Source organism: Procambarus clarkii, chromosome 32 (assembly GCF_040958095.1).
Source record: "Procambarus clarkii isolate CNS0578487 chromosome 32, FALCON_Pclarkii_2.0, whole genome shotgun sequence".
NCBI lineage: Eukaryota > Metazoa > Arthropoda > Malacostraca > Decapoda > Cambaridae > Procambarus > Procambarus clarkii.
Genome location: NC_091181.1, coordinates 15,158,646 through 15,176,733, shown reverse-complemented (window position 1 = coordinate 15,176,733; position 18,088 = coordinate 15,158,646). Strand labels below are relative to the sequence as shown.

The following is an 18,088-nucleotide window of genomic DNA, read 5'->3' as shown; positions in this document are numbered from 1 at the left end:
GAAGCACATATCTTCAGGTTGATGTTTAGGTTTGCTTCTCTTAGCCAATCAAATAACCTTCTTAAAAGCTGTAGATTGTTGGATCGTTTGCCATATATAACATTATCACCATAATATGTTTTACAATTGAGTATATCCTGAATGACATAGTTAATCAGATGTTGGAAGGGGGGCAGTACATTTATTTAAATCAAATGCCTTAATAGTATACCAGTAAAATCCATCAGGTGTTACAAATGCAAAAGTTTCCTTAGTTTCTTTAGTAAGGTAAACTTTCAAATATCCTCTAAACATATAAATTATTTTCATGTACTTAGCTGACCTATATCATCAATGCAATCTTCTCTCCGAGGCAGGGATTACAAACCATCAACATGGATCTGGTTAACCTTTCTGTAGTTGGTATACACTCATACCGTCTCGTCTGGTTAAGACAGCAGCACACGCGGTGAACTTCAGCAGCTCCAGTATGGTTCAGTGAATCCACTGAAAAGCATCTCACTAATTTTTTTATCTTACCATCTCCCTCTTTTCCCGTGACTAGAGGAGCAGTGACGGTGATGAGGTAGTCTGGTAGAGTACATCTTCAGAGGATAACTCATAATAACCACGACGAAAGATCACATTTACTCCACAAAATTTACAACTAATCTATTCATGCCCGTGCCACCTCTTGGGTGGCTTAATTTGCATCAATCATCATAATAATCTATGTACTTTAAAGAAGGAAGTTAAACCCATAGATACCAAATAGTTAGAAATATTTCTTAGGGATATTGCTGATAATCTAGTAGTTTTGACCAATATGGTAAGAATATATTTAAAAACGTCTTTAGTAGTGGGAACAGGTCCAACAACCAGTCTCCGTGGTGTAGTGGTAAGACACTCGCCTGGCGTTCCGCGAGCGTTTTGTCATGGGTTCGTATCCTAGGCGGGGAGGATTTACTGGGCGCAAATCCTTAACTGTAGCCTCTGTTTAACTCAACAGTAAAATGGGTACTTGGTTGTAACAACGATTCTTCGCGGCGGGGATTGTATTCCAGGGACTTGCCCGAAACGCTACGCGTACTAGTGGCTGTACAAGAATGTAACAACTCTTGTATATATCTAAAAAAAAAATAATACAATCCAATATCATGTGTAAAAAAGGTTCTATCACTGCCTTAAATAGTTTGAGAGGAATTGATTGGGATTACCAATGTGTTGACATACATCATACGTCCTACAGTAAGAGCTAACGTTCTTTTACCATTTAGGCCACGAGAAGAACCTGTTAACCCTCTCGCACGTCTTCGAGACCTAGCTGTGTCCAGTCATCTTTGCAGCTGCAGGAGGGTTTGGGTAACACAATCTGGAACCAAACATTCTCAGCCCTCCACTTCTGTATGAGGATTCTATCTCTAATGAAAAGCTCATTGTGCTCCTTCCTCACCTCACCTTCTCCCACTGCTTGTCGGCGACAAAGCTTCTGAACTAGTGTACTCTCCTTACGTATACTCCAGCTTAGCAGTTCGGTTATGTAGACTATGTCAAGGTTACAGATGCAACTGGGAAATCAGTGAACCCAGAGAGTGAAAATCCATCTTCTGCCAAAGAATCACAGAAAATCCTCTATTTCGCTATGTCCTTGAATGTTAAGGATCCAAGGACCTAAGAAGAGCTCTATGAGTCCCTGAATTTTGCAGTAACCAGCCTGAAACCATCAACACTGCCACTCTTCAGCTCACAAAAGGTATCCCTCATAAATACTGTCAAGCAGTATCCTCCCCTGTGATAGCAGCCACATAGTAAGGACTGACAGTTTATATATATATATATATATATATATATATATATATATATATATATATATATATATATATATATATATATATATATATATAACCGGCCTTACCACAGCCGGTTGTCCAGCAGAGAGAGAGCCCCGTTACCTAATGTCCCGCAACTCTGATGAGCCTGTCGGTCGCCCAGACGGAATTACGGTGAACCCCTGGAAGAATGGTAGACAGTTGGTGTGGGACTACACTTGCGTTTTAACTTTAGCCAATACCTATGTTGACTTCAGTGCTACACAAGCAGGAGGAGCGGCCAATCACCGGGAAGAGGCCAAGTCACGTAAATACAGAGACCTTGAGCACCACTACAATTTTGTCCCCATTGCCTCAGAGACACTTGGTGCCTGGGGTAAAAGTGCTGCTAGCTTTTTGAAGGAGTTGGGGTCTAAGCTAATCGAAACAACTAGAGACCCTAGAGCTGCCAGTTTTCTTTTTCAGCGCCTTAGTGTGGCAATCCAGAGAGGAAATGCTCACTGCATCCATGGTTCCTGCCCGCCATCTGAGGAGCTGGAAGAGCTGTACAACTTGTGACAAGCAGCCTTGTACCCTGCATGTAATCAATATTGTAACTTTTTTTGTGTAATGACATTTTCAAATAAAGTTAGATAAATATACACACATACCAAAAGAATAGGGGTGGTAGGAGAAGAAAATATCAAAGTGTTCAGTGAGGATCCACAAGGTCTTCTCTGAGTACTCTTTATTTTCTTCTCCGAGGCTATGGGTCCCTACACTTGCACCAGAGGTGGTACCCCTTCTAGTTAAAAAAAAATATATATATATATATATATATATATATATATATATATATATATATATATATATATATATATATATATATATATATATATATATATATATATATATATCAAAGGAGAGGGTGAAAAAATGAAAATGCTTTTAAATGAAAAGCATTAAAATGTAGAATATCGCAACATAAATACTCTGTAAGACATGGCCAATTATCTAATGCTTTGTTTGTGCATTTGTCAGAAAAAGCTCACCAAATTGATTGGGAGAGTGCGTCTTCAATAACAAATTGTAAAAGCACCTATAACAGAAACATAATTGAATCCGCTTTGATACAGATCACCAAAGAAAGTAATTTGAATATTAGCAGTGGTCTATATAACTTAGATCCATTTCTAATAGATCAGTTAAAGGGCGATTTAAGTAGAATCATTGAAAAACATTTTTCTCACTAATTTATTGTATATATTTACCTCTTTATGCTATAATTACCTATGTATTATGCTTGTATGTCTGCTGTATCAGATGGGCCATTGGGCTACATCGGATGGGCCAATTGGGTGCATCTGATGGGCCAATGGGCCTTCTGCGTTGTCCAAGTATTGTACCTCACCTTACTTCACCACTCTCTCCTGCCTATTTATACCCATCACTCGATCTGTAAAATGACCTTCTGAAGATGTATTTAATATACGAAAGTACTTAAGGAAATTTCCTGTTTCATTTTTCCTTCGTGGTCTGACATTGTCACATTCTTAATCACGTGTTTATTTTCGTGATATACACATATATATATATATATATATATATATATATATATATATATATATATATATATATATATATATATATATATATATATATATATATATATATATATATATATATATATATATATATATATATATATATATATATATATATATATATATATATATATATATATATATATATATATATATATATATATATTGTGACGGTGTTCCCCCCCTTTATATTTCTCCCACGCCTGCAGTAAGAGTCATGTCCACTTTACCCGAGCGTTCTCTACGTCGCAGGCATCAGTTTGATATGTGTAGGAGAATGTAGTGTTCTCGGAGTGCCGAGAAATTCATAAAAGAAGAGTATTTTGTCCTGTGGTTTAGGCCCTTTAGGAAGCCAATATGGCGCTGGCTCTTCTGTTTTGCCGCCAAAACTGTGTGACGTCAGTGACACCAGATTGGTCACCGACAGCGACGTTATATATATATATATATATACATATATATATATATATATATATATATATATATATATATATATATACATATATATATATATATATATATATATATATATATATATATATTATATATATATATATATGTCGTACCTAGTAGCCAGAACTCACTTTTTGGCCTACTATTCAAGGCCCGATTTGCCTAATAAGCCAAGTTTTCCTGAATTAATATATTTTTTCTAATTTTTTTCTTATGAAATGATAAAGCTACCCATTTCATTATGTATGAGGTCAATTTTTTTTATTGGAGTTAAAATTAACGTAGATATATGACCGAACCTAACCAACCCTACCTAACCTAACCTAACCTATCTTTATAGGTTAGGTTTGGTTAGGTAGCCGAAAAAGTTAGGTTAGGTTAGGTTAGGTAGGTTAGGTAGTCGAAAAACAATTAATTCATGAAAACTTGGCTTATTAGGCAAATCGGGCCTTGAATAGTAGGCCAAAAAGTGAGTTCTGGCTACTAGGTACGACATATATATATATATATATATATATATATATATATATATATATATATGTCGTACCTAATAGCCAGAACGCACTTCTCAGCCTACTATTCAAGGCCCGATTTGCCTAATAAGACAAGTTTTCATGAATTAATGTTTATTCGTCTACCTAACCTACCTAACCTAACCTAACCTAGCTTTTTTTGGCTACCTAACCTAACCTTACCTATAAATATAGGTTAGGTTAGGTTAGGTAGGGTTGGTTAGGTTCGGTCATATATCTACGTTAATTTTAACTCCAATAAAAAAAAATTGACCTCATACATAGAGAAAAGGGTTGCTTTATCATTTCATAAGAAAAAAATTATAGTAAATATATTAATTCAGGAAAACTTGGCTTATTAGGCAAATCGGGCCTTGAATAGTAGGCTGAGAAGTGAGTTCTGGCTACTAGGTACGACATATATATATATATATATATATATATATATATATATATATATATATATATATATATATGTCGTACCTAGTAGCCAGAACTCACTTCTCAGCCTACAATTCAAGGCCCGATTTGCCTAATAAGCCAAGTTTTCCTGAATTAATATATTTACTATAATTTTTTTCTTATGAAATGATAAAGCTACCCTTTTCACTATGTATGAGGTCATTTTTTTTTATTGGAGTTAAAATTAACGTAGATATATGACCGAACCTAACCAACCCTACCTAACCTAACCTAACATATATATATAGGTAAGGTTAGGTTAGGTAGCCAAAAAAAGCTAGGTTAGGTTAGGTTAGGTAGGTTAGGTAGACGAAAAAACATTAATTCATGAAAACTTGGCTTATTAGGCAAATCGGGCCTTGAATAGTAGGCTGAGAAGTGCGTTCTGGCTATTAGGTACGACATATATATATATATATATATATATATATATATATATATATATATATATATATATATATATATATATATATATATATATATATATATATATATATATATATATATATATATATATGTCGTACCTAGTAGCCAGAACGCACTTCTCAGCCTACTATGCAAGGCCCGATTTGCCTAATAAGCCAAGTTTTCCTGAATTAATATATTTTCTCTAAATTTTTTCTTATGAAATGATAAAGCTACCCATTTCATTATGTATGATGTTAATTTTTTTTTATTGGAGTTAAAATTAACGTAGATATATGACCGAACCTAACCAACCCTACCTAACCTAACCTAACCTATCTTTATAGGTTAGGTTAGGTAGCCGAAAAAGGTAGGTTAGGTTAGGTTAGGTAGGTTAGGTTGTCGAAAAACAATTAATTCATGAAAACTTGGCTTATTAGGCAAATCGGGCCTTGAATAGTAGGCTGAGAAGTGCGTTCTGGCTACTAGGTACGACATATATATATATATATATATATATATATATATATATATATATATATATATATATATATATATATATATATATATATATATATATATATATATATATATATATATATATATATATATATATATATATATATATATATATATATATATATATATATATGTAATCGCTGTGTTCGGAATGAACCGAGGTTCAGCGTCACGACAATATATATATATATATATATATATATATATATATATATATATTTTATTAAATATGACCGAAAAAGTAAGATTAATAATTCTAACACGAATTTTCTCAATCTTTCGTACATTATGCTTCACTGTTGGAGGTAAATCAAAAATCACTTCTCCAAAATTCATTTTTATTTCTAGTCTGACGCGACACAGGCGCGTTTCGTAAAACTTATTACATTTTCAAAGACTTCACAAATACACAACTGATTAGAACTTGCGTTTCCCTGATTTTATATCTACATTTGAGTGAGGTGGGAAGGGTGATGTGGCATTACCTTTGAGTGAGGTGGGAAGGATGATGTGGCATTAGAGGATATTAATAGGGTATTAAAAGTATCAACACAAGACAGAACACGAAACAATGGATATTGAATAGAAGTGTTTGTAGAAAGCCTATTGGTCCATATTTCTTGATGCTTCTATATTGGAGCGGAGTCTTGAGGTGGGTAGAATATAGTTGTGCAATAATTGGCTGTTGATTGCTGGTGTTGACTTCTTGATGTGTAGTGCCTCGCAAACGTCAAGCCGCCTGCTATCGCTGTATCTATCGATGATTTCTGTGTTGTTTACTAGGATTTCTCTGGCGATGGTTTGGTTATGGGAAGAGATTATATGTTCCTTAATGGAGCCCTGTTGTTTATGCATCGTTAAACGCCTAGAAAGAGATGTTGTTGTCTTGCCTATATACTGGGTTTTTTGGAGCTTACAGTCCCCAAGTGGGCATTTGAAGGCATAGACGACGTTAGTCTCTTTTAAAGCGTTCTGTTTCGTGTCTGGAGAGTTTCTCATGAGTAGGCTGGCCGTTTTTCTGGTTTTATAGTAAATCGTCAGTTGTATCCTCTGATTTTTGTCTGTAGGGATAACGTTTCTATTAACAATATCTTTCAGGACCCTTTCCTCTGTTTTATGAGCTGTGGAAAAGAAGTTCCTGTAAAATAGTCTAATAGGGGGTATAGGTGTTGTGTTAGTTGTCTCTTCGGAGGTTGCATGGCTTTTCACTTTCCTTCTTATGATGTCTTCGATGAAACCATTGGAGAAACCGTTATTGACTAGAACCTGCCTTACCCTACAGAGTTCTTCGTCGACTTGCTTCCATTCTGAGCTGTGGCTGAGAGCACGGTCGACGTATGCGTTAACAACACTCCTCTTGTACCTGTCAGGGCAGTCGCTGTTGGCATTTAGGCACATTCCTATGTTTGTTTCCTTTGTGTAGACTGCAGTGTGGAAACCTCCGCCCTTTTCCATGACTGTTACATCTAGAAAAGGCAGCTTCCCATCCTTTTCCGTCTCGTAAGTGAAACGCAGCACGGAACTCTGCTCAAATGCCTCCTTCAGCTCCTGCAGATGTCTGACATCAGGTACCTGTGTAAAAATGTCGTCAACATACCTGCAGTATATGGCCGGTTTCAAGTTCATGTCGACTAAGACTTTTTGCTCGATGGTACCCATGTAGAAGTTTGCAAACAGGACACCTAGGGGAGAACCCATAGCGACCCCATCTACTTGCTTATACATGTGCCCATCCGGGCTCAAGAAGGGTGCCTCTTTAGTACAAGCTTGGAGTAGTTTCCTCAGAATACTTTCTGGCATGTCAAGAGGAGCACAGGCTGGATCACGATACACTCTGTCGGCTATCATTCCGATTGTCTCGTCCACAGGTACGTTGGTAAACAGCGATTCTACGTCCAACGAGGCTCTTATCCCTGTGGCCCATGCGCCCCGCAGTAAGTCCACAAATTCCTTTGGAGACTTCAGGCTGAAGGCGCAAGGAACATAAGGAGTCAGCAGGCCGTTGAGTCGCTTCGCCAATCTGTACGTGGGTGTGGGTATCTGGCTAATGATTGGCCGAAGTGGGTTTCCAGGCTTGTGCGTCTTGACATTTCCATACGCATATCCAGGTTTATATTCCCCAATGATCTTTGGCAGGTGGAGTCCGGATTTCTTGGCGTTCACAGTTTCGATCAGTTTGTTGACCTTTGCTTTTAATTCGGCTGTAGTGTCCTTCGTTACCCTTTGGAACTTAGTTTGGTCAGAGAGTATGATGTTCATTTTCGCCAGATATTCGTCTTTTTTAAGAATGACATATATTGGCGACTTGTCACCTCTCCTGACAACTATCTCCTTGTTCTCACGAAGGCTTTTAGCTGCCGCTCTAAGCTCGGGGGACAGTATGGTGCTTCTGTAGTTGCCTCGATTCTTTCCTCCTTCTGCAATAAGTTCTGCTTGTAAGGTATCTTTGGTAGTGACCTTCTTTTGTGTCTCGAGGTCGAATATGTCGTCCAACAGAATTTCCAACTCCACTTTCCGGGCCATTTCACTCGGTCTGGACATAACATGACAGTTTATGCCCAGATTTAGGAGAGTGACTTGGTCCTCAGTGAGGTTAATTCCTGCAAGGTTCAGGAAGCCATCTCTTGGTCGTGGAATTGCCATAGGTCCTCCATATAATGTTGTATGAGACCAAGAGATGGCTTCCTGAACCTTGCAGGAATTAACCTCACTGAGGACCAAGTCACTCTCCTAAATCTGGGCATAAACTGTCATGTTATGTCCAGACCGAGTGAAATGGCCCGGAAAGTGGAGTTGGAAATTCTGTTGGACGACATATTCGACCTCGAGACACAAAAGAAGGTCACTACCAAAGATACCTTACAAGCAGAACTTATTGCAGAAGGAGGAAAGAATCGAGGCAACTACAGAAGCACCATACTGTCCCCCGAGCTTAGAGCGGCAGCTAAAAGCCTTCGTGAGAACAAGGAGATAGTTGTCAGGAGAGGTGACAAGTCGCCAATATATGTCATTCTTAAAAAAGACGAATATCTGGCGAAAATGAACATCATACTCTCTGACCAAACTAAGTTCCAAAGGGTAACGAAGGACACTACAGCCGAATTAAAAGCAAAGGTCAACAAACTGATCGAAACTGTGAACGCCAAGAAATCCGGACTCCACCTGCCAAAGATCATTGGGGAATATAAACCTGGATATGCGTATGGAAATGTCAAGACGCACAAGCCTGGAAACCCACTTCGGCCAATCATTAGCCAGATACCCACACCCACGTACAGATTGGCGAAGCGACTCAACGGCCTGCTGACTCCTTATGTTCCTTGCGCCTTCAGCCTGAAGTCTCCAAAGGAATTTGTGGACTTACTGCGGGGCGCACGGGCCACAGGGATAAGAGCCTCGTTGGACGTAGAATCGCTGTTTACCAACGTACCTGTGGACGAGACAATCGGAATGATAGCCGACAGAGTGTATCGTGATCCAGCCTGTGCTCCTCTTGACATGCCAGAAAGTATTCTGAGGAAACTACTCCAAGCTTGTACTAAAGAGGCACCCTTCTTGAGCCCGGATGGGCACATGTATAAGCAAGTAGATGGGGTCGCTATGGGTTCTCCCCTAGGTGTCCTGTTTGCAAACTTCTACATGGGTACCATCGAGCAAAAAGTCTTAGTCGACATGAACTTGAAACCGGCCATATACTGCAGGTATGTTGACGACATTTTTACACAGGTACCTGATGTCAGACATCTGCAGGAGCTGAAGGAGGCATTTGAGCAGAGTTCCGTGCTGCGTTTCACTTACGAGACGGAAAAGGATGGGAAGCTGCCTTTTCTAGATGTAACAGTCATGGAAAAGGGCGGAGGTTTCCACACTGCAGTCTACACAAAGGAAACAAACATAGGAATGTGCCTAAATGCCAACAGCGACTGCCCTGACAGGTACAAGAGGAGTGTTGTTAACGCATACGTCGACCGTGCTCTCAGCCACAGCTCAGAATGGAAGCAAGTCGACGAAGAACTCTGTAGGGTAAGGCAGGTTCTAGTCAATAACGGTTTCTCCAATGGTTTCATCGAAGACATCATAAGAAGGAAAGTGAAAAGCCATGCAACCTCCGAAGAGACAACTAACACAACACCTATACCCCCTATTAGACTATTTTACAGGAACTTCTTTTCCACAGCTCATAAAACAGAGGAAAGGGTCCTGAAAGATATTGTTAATAGAAACGTTATCCCTACAGACAAAAATCAGAGGATACAACTGACGATTTACTATAAAACCAGAAAAACGGCCAGCCTACTCATGAGAAACTCTCCAGACACGAAACAGAACGCTTTAAAAGAGACTAACGTCGTCTATGCCTTCAAATGCCCACTTGGGGACTGTAAGCTCCAAAAAACCCAGTATATAGGCAAGACAACAACATCTCTTTCTAGGCGTTTAACGATGCATAAACAACAGGGCTCCATTAAGGAACATATAATCTCTTCCCATAACCAAACCATCGCCAGAGAAATCCTAGTAAACAACACAGAAATCATCGATAGATACAGCGATAGCAGGCGGCTTGACGTTTGCGAGGCACTACACATCAAGAAGTCAACACCAGCAATCAACAGCCAATTATTGCACAACTATATTCTACCCACCTCAAGACTCCGCTCCAATATAGAAGCATCAAGAAATATGGACCAAAAGGCTTTCTACAAACACTTCTATTCAATATCCATTGTTTCGTGTTCTGTCTTGTGTTGATACTTTTAATACCCTATTAATATCCTCTAATGCCACATCATCCTTCCCACCTCACTCAAAGGTAATGCCACATCACCCTTCCCACCTCACTCAAATGTAGATATAAAATCAGGGAAACGCAAGTTCTAATCAGTTGTGTATTTGTGAAGTCTTTGAAAATGTAATAAGTTTTACGAAACGCGCCCGTGTCGCGTCAGACTAGAAATAAAAATGAATTTTGGAGAAGTGATTTTTGATTTACCTCCAACAGTGAAGCATAATGTACGAAAGATTGAGAAAATTCGTGTTAGAATTATTAATCTTACTTTTTCGGTCATATTTAATAAAATATATATATATATATATATATATATATATATATATTGTCGTGACGCTGAACCTCGGTTCATTCCGAACACAGCGATTACATATATATATATATATATATATATATATATATATATATATATATATATATATATATATATATATATATATATATATATATATATGTCGTACCTAGTAGCCAGAACGCACTTCTCAGCCTACTATTCAAGGCCCGATTTGCCTAATAAGCCAAGTTTTCATGAATTAATTGTTTTTCGACAACCTAACCTACCTAACCTAACCTAACCTACCTTTTTCGGCTACCTAACCTAACCTAACCTATAAAGATAGGTTAGGTTAGGTTAGGTAGGGTTGGTTAGGTTCGGTCATATATCTACGTTAATTTTAACTCCAATAAAAAAAAATTAACATCATACATAATGAAATGGGTAGCTTTATCATTTCATAAGAAAAAATTTAGAGAAAATATATTAATTCAGGAAAACTTGGCTTATTAGGCAAATCGGGCCTTGCATAGTAGGCTGAGAAGTGCGTTCTGGCTACTAGGTACGACATATATATATATATATATATATATATATATATATATATATATATATATGTCGTACCTAATAGCCAGAACGCACTTCTCAGCCTACTATTCAAGGCCCGATTTGCCTAATAAGCCAAGTTTTCATGAATTAATGTTTTTTCGTCTACCTAACCTACCTAACCTAACCTAACCTAGCTTTTTTTGGCTACCTAACCTAACCTTACCTATATATATATGTTAGGTTAGGTTAGGTAGGGTTGGTTAGGTTCGGTCATATATCTACGTTAATTTTAACTCCAATAAAAAAAAATGACCTCATACATAGTGAAAAGGGTAGCTTTATCATTTCATAAGAAAAAAATTATAGTAAATATATTAATTCAGGAAAACTTGGCTTATTAGGCAAATCGGGCCTTGAATTGTAGGCTGAGAAGTGAGTTCTGGCTACTAGGTACGACATATATATATATATATATATATATATATATATATATATATATATATATATATATATATATATATATATATATATATATATATATAATATATATATATATATATATATATATATATATATATATATATATATATATGTATATATATATATATATATATATATATATATATATATATATATATATATATATATATATATATATATATATATATATATATATATATATATAAAGGAGTACCACCTCTGGTGTAATTGTATGGACCCATAGCCTTGAAGAAGGAAATAAAGAGTGTTCAGAGATGACCTTGTGGATTCTCACTGAGTACTAATATTTTCTTTTCAAACTACCCCTATTCTTGTTTGTTTTATTAATTTTATTACATTGTGTTACAGCTTATAGAAAACACTCACACATATAACAATCACTGTTCAAAGACCTCATCTAGCTCTTTGGAGGAGCGGTGCATGCCCAATGTACAACAATCATTTCTTCTCTGGATCGCGACACTGAGCGCTGGAACAGGAAACTGGCCGATCCTGAGTCTCTAGTTTGCCTAATGAGTGCCTTACCCACCTCCTATAGGAACTTGAGTGCACATTTACCCCAGACGCCCAGAGTCTCAGAGCCTATCGGCACGACCCTGTAACAACGTTCTAGTTCTCTGTACTTGTTGATTTTCTGGGTCTCCCTGAAGGTGGCCGCTCCGCCTCCCTCAGCTGTACTGTAAGATAGATAGGTATCAGACAATGTGGAAGCACACGTGCAGTCCCATACGACCTGTTTACCTTCCCTCCATGGCTGCAGGGAGACTCCATCTGGGCGTTTTTGGCTGTTGTCAGGTCTGCACAACTGAGGTTCCCTTTGTGCTTGATACCCAGATGTAGCCAAACTTCTCTTGAAGATGTCATTGAGTGTTTTATGTTTAGCAATACTTCCCTGTGACTTACGACAGATGAGACCATGGCTAACGTATTGGTCTGCCCGTGCATGATCACAGATACACCGTTGTTCGGTGGTGATAGGGGCGGCAAGGCGCAGAGCAACACTAATACTTAGGGTCCGATGGTCTAGGTGGGTGTCCAGGGCGGAATTGGAGACAGCTAACAAGAAGTCTCCTGCATGGGTAGCTTGCACAGCTAGGAGGCACGTCTCCAGCAATTCTATGGCAATGTTCTCCACTATGGGGCTATCCCACTTGGCCTGTTTGCAGTCGTTTGAAAAGTTGGTCGAGGTTGAGAGTTGGCAAGAGTGTCCCACTGGCCGGCTCCGTCCCCGAATTTGGGATCCTAATGGTCTCTTAGGTATTCTGGTAGTATTTCATTCACTAATTCAACTGTAGCACTGGTCGAGGATAAGAATGCCAGCAATGCTAACTGTGTTGCCTTGTGAATACCTATACCCCCGATTCGAACTGGGAGCGTTGCTTGGTCCCACTGGTCATATTGCAGGGAGAGGTTTAACACTTTCATAGTTATTGACTTCAGGAGTGAGTCATATTCTGTTAATTTTGGGCTGTCGAAGGATGGAGCACACCTGAGAAAGTAGGTAAGTCTGGGCAAAGCCAGGAACCTTGTGAGGAGGTACAAAGCATCGTGGGCATCCAAAGCCCCTATTCTTCCCTCCATCCTCCTCAGGTCGTTCAGGTTTTCTTCGAGGACTTCCTCAATGGCGCTCGAGTCCAGAGGTGCCCCTAGCAGCACACTGTTGGTGGGAGCGATCACTGGGGTTCTTGGGAACATGGTTCGTACTGCATCTATGATTGGTTAACTAGATGAGATTGTTTTGCAATTTGATGAATTTAGGGTGAGTCCTAACTCCTATCCTTACGATTTCAGTAGCTGTTGATCCCCTAGAAGGCACTCCTTTGTCCCTGCCAAGGTGCCATCGTCCAGGAACCAGATGTTGAGTTCGCTGGCCAACCTGCTTGTGACCTCTTTAGCAGCCATGCAAAACAGGAAAGTAGAAAGTGGGTCTCCCTGCTGGACACCTTCTGCGGAAATAACTTCATGTTCCCCAAATAGTGTCGATTCCCTACTGTACCCTGTTGAGACAAAGGGGAGTAGACAGGGAAAGTTTGTTCGAACCGCTTCCTGTACCACATCCCTTTTTACCTGGTTGAAAGTATTTTTAAATTCAAATTTAATTAATGATTTTCTTTCGTTAATGCATTAGGCATTATTATTTAATGCCATATTTTTATTTTATGCCTTATTATATTTATTTATAAACTTATTTTATGAAGTTCATACTTATATATATATTTATATTTATATTTATATATAAGAATTAACTAAGAGAGGATATAATCCTAATTGCACGAAGCTTCTAACAAGGTGTAAGCATAACAGTAAAGTTTGTCTCTCACACAGGATAATATCAATGGCTGAGGCTGGCCTCTTTTTCCAGTGGTTGAAGTCTTCGGCAGCAAACTTCACTGTGTGTTCTCATGCCCCGAGCAAGTTCACTGTCAATACAGTACTTACCATGAGCAATGTTTGGGTAATTAAGCTATTGCAATATTGTTAATAAGAATACAAATGCTTATGAAGAAATTATTAATTATTTGTATATGATTATTTTTTGAAATGCAAAATAAATGTTTTACGTTTTCAACTAATGGAGTTACCTTTAAATATTGCAGGGAATATTCATCATCCTTATTGCTGGATACGGTCTCAGTCTATTGGCTCTCTGTATTGAGTTTCTGAGTACCAATATGCTGTTGGATAGAAAATGACACAATTAAGAAAGTTGGTGTAAATCTGCAGACACTTTCTACAGATCATTCTGCATGAAACACAGGCATGACTTGACTTCTCAACCTTACGTGTATTGATGGCAGAGAGTGACCCAGTAGTGTTTCCGACTAATATTTTAAGCTCCTACCTTCAAAACCACAGTACAGCTCCTCATTTCTCACAAGACATATTTGTACGAAAATAAATTTGAGCAAAGCTCGAAATTAAAAAAAAATTGTGGTTATAGAGACATTTTTAAGATCCCTCTTCTGAAGGAAACTTATGAAAATATTAGTCCCAACAATTCTGCTGAATATGAGGTAAATCATATCAGCACATACAAATTTTATGATAAAGCAATGATCTAAGTTTTAATTATATTGACAAGCAATTCAGTCTTCGTTTTGTGTTGGGCTTATTTCATATGAACCTCTGGGGAGTTATTAAGGCTAAAGTGAGGGATAACTGACCAATCAGCAGCTGAATTTCAGTCCGGCATACAGCTACGAGATTTTGCAATCTTAAAGATTGTAAATCTGGTGATACGGCGGAGTGATTGAAAGTTAACAAACACAAAGGCAGCAGCCAAAGCTCTCCCACTAACTGCTTTGTAATGCTTCAGATTAATTTACTGAATACCTGAGTGGGAAAAAAATCCAACTCGTTAGCGTTATTTTGATCTAAAACATTATTTGTCTTCTTTTTCATTTGTTCATATATGCTATATAATTAAGAGCCGACTTCTCTTACTGTGTGGCAGCTACAAGCCAGGATATCATTATTATTTTTCAAGCTATTCTTCTTAAAATGATAGTACTTATTGGACCTATTTAGTTCCATGTTCAAAAATGTACAGCTGGACCCAGAAAAAAACGTCATGCCCAACCACTTGTGCTGTATTAAACAATTAGTTGTATTAAACAATTAGCCCTAATGGCACCCTAAAATATTAAAAATGTATCATAAAACCTATCGTAACCAAATTTGACCTAACCCAACTTGTCCAAACCTGTTCAAACAATTCTCGGCTTAGTATGCCGCAACTTAGGTCAAATGAAGCACATACATTTGCCGTATTAGGCCAAGAATATATATGTTTCATTTTTGGCTTATTTCACTCATGCTCTTCACGAAATTAACATTACAAAGTGAACATTATCAGCAGTAATAGTTCATCTGTACTATGAGTTTCAGAAGGACTGGTTTCATTATTCTTATTTTATAAATTATTGCTATTACTAGGAAAGTGCTAGTAAAGTTATATCAAAATGGTCACTGAAGTTTAATTTTCCCCTCAGTCACTCCAATAAAAAATTTAATATATATGTATATATATATATATATATATATATATATATATATTATATATATATAATATATATGTCGTACCTAGTAGCCAGAACGCACTTCTCAGCCTACTATGCAAGGCCTTATTTGCCTAATAAGCCAAGTTATCCTGAATTAATATATTTTCTCGAACTTTTTTCTTATAAAATGATAAAGCTACCCATTTCATTATGTATGAGGTCAATTTTTTTTTATTGGAGTTAAAATTAACGTAGATATATGACCAAACCTAACCAACCCCACCTAACCTAACCTAACTTATCTTTATAGGTTAGGTTAGGTTAGGTAGCTGAAAAAGTTAGGATAGGTTAGGTTAGGTAGGTTAGGTAGTCGAAAAAACATTAATTCATGAAAACTTGGCTTATTAGGCAAATTGGGCCTTGCATAGTAGGCAGAGAAGTGCGTTCTGGCTACTAGGTACGACATATACATACATATATATATATGCGAACAAGCCTGAATGGTCCCCAGGACTATATGCGAATGAAAACTCACACCCCAGAAGTGACTCGAACCCATACTCCCAGAAGCAACGCAACTGGTAACTACAGGGCGCCTTAATCCGCTTGACCATCACGGCCGTCAAAAGGAAGTGATAGCCGAGGCTATTTGAGCCACTTCCCCGACGGCAACTCGGATGGTAATCTTGGGCATAGCATTTCACCAAATCACCTCATTCTTTGGGGCACACGTGAGGAACACAAATGCGAACAAGCCTGAATGGTCCCCAGGACTATTTGACGGCCGTGATGGTCAAGCGGATTAAGGCGCCCTGTAGTTACCAGTTGCGTTGCTTCTGGGAGTATGGGTTCGAGTCACTTCTGGGGTGTGAGTTTTCATTCGCATATAGTCCTGGGGACCATTCAGGCTTGTTCGCATTTGTGTTCCTCACGTGTGCCCCAAAGAATGAGGTGATTTGGTGAAATGCTATGCCCAAGATTACCATCCGAGTTGCCGTCGGGGAAGTGGCTCAAATAGCCTCGGCTATCACTTCCTTTTGACGGCCGTGATGGTCAAGCGGATTAAGGCGCCCTGTAGTTACCAGTTGCGTTGCTTCTGGGAGTATGGGTTCGAGTCACTTCTGGGGTGTGAGTTTTCATTCGCATATAGTCCTGGGGACCATTCAGGCTTGTTCGCATTTGTGTTCCTCACGTGTGCCCCAAAGAATGAGGTGATTTGGTGAAATGCTATGCCCAAGATTACCATCCGAGTTGCCGTCGGGGAAGTGGCTCAAATAGCCTCGGCTATCACTTCCTTTTGACGGCCGTGATGGTCAAGCGGATTAAGGCGCCCTGTAGTTACCAGTTGCGTTGCTTCTGGGAGTATGGGTTCGAGTCACTTCTGGGGTGTGAGTTTTCATTCGCATATAGTCCTGGGGACCATTCAGGCTTGTTCGCATTTGTGTTCCTCACGTGTGCCCCAAAGAATGAGGTGATTTGGTGAAATGCTATGCCCAAGATTACCATCCGAGTTGCCGTCGGGGAAGTGGCTCAAATAGCCTCGGCTATCACTTCCTTTTGACGGCCGTGATGGTCAAGCGGATTAAGGCGCCCTGTAGTTACCAGTTGCGTTGCTTCTGGGAGTATGGGTTCGAGTCACTTCTGGGGTGTGAGTTTTCATTCGCATATAGTCCTGGGGACCATTCAGGCTTGTTCGCATTTGTGTTCCTCACGTGTGCCCCAAAGAATGAGGTGATTTGGTGAAATGCTATGCCCAAGATTACCATCCGAGTTGCCGTCGGGGAAGTGGCTCAAATAGCCTCGGCTATCACTTCCTTTTGACGGCCGTGATGGTCAAGCGGATTAAGGCGCCCTGTAGTTACCAGTTGCGTTGCTTCTGGGAGTATGGGTTCGAGTCACTTCTGGGGTGTGAGTTTTCATTCATATATATATATATATATATATATATATATATATATATTTAATATATATTATAGGGGTACCACCTCTGGTGCAAATGTAGGGACCCATAGCCTCGGAGAAGAAAATAAAGAGTACTCAGAGAAGACCTTGTGGATCCTCACTGAACACTTTGATATTTTCTTCTCCTACCACCCCTTTTCTTTTGTTAAGTGTGTATATTTATCTAACTTTATTTGAAAATGTCATTACACAAAAAAGTTACAATATTGATTACATACAGGGTACAAGGCTGCTTGTCACAAGTTGAATAGCTCCTCCAGCTCCTCAGAT

The 18,088-nt window shown here is 38.6% G+C and overlaps 1 protein-coding gene across 1 annotated transcript in view; it reads left to right on the top strand.

Annotated features, from left to right (window-relative positions):
- Window positions 1-14,548, top strand: part of LOC123759271 (probable glutamate receptor) — a 119,244-nt gene extending 104,696 nt beyond the window's left edge. The window contains exons 13-14 of the mRNA XM_069334800.1: window positions 14,181-14,310; window positions 14,453-14,548. Of these exons, the coding sequence (XP_069190901.1) occupies window positions 14,181-14,310; window positions 14,453-14,548 (226 nt within the window). The remainder of the gene's footprint in view (window positions 1-14,180; window positions 14,311-14,452) is intronic.
- The last annotated feature ends 3,540 nt before the right edge of the window (window positions 14,549-18,088 follow it).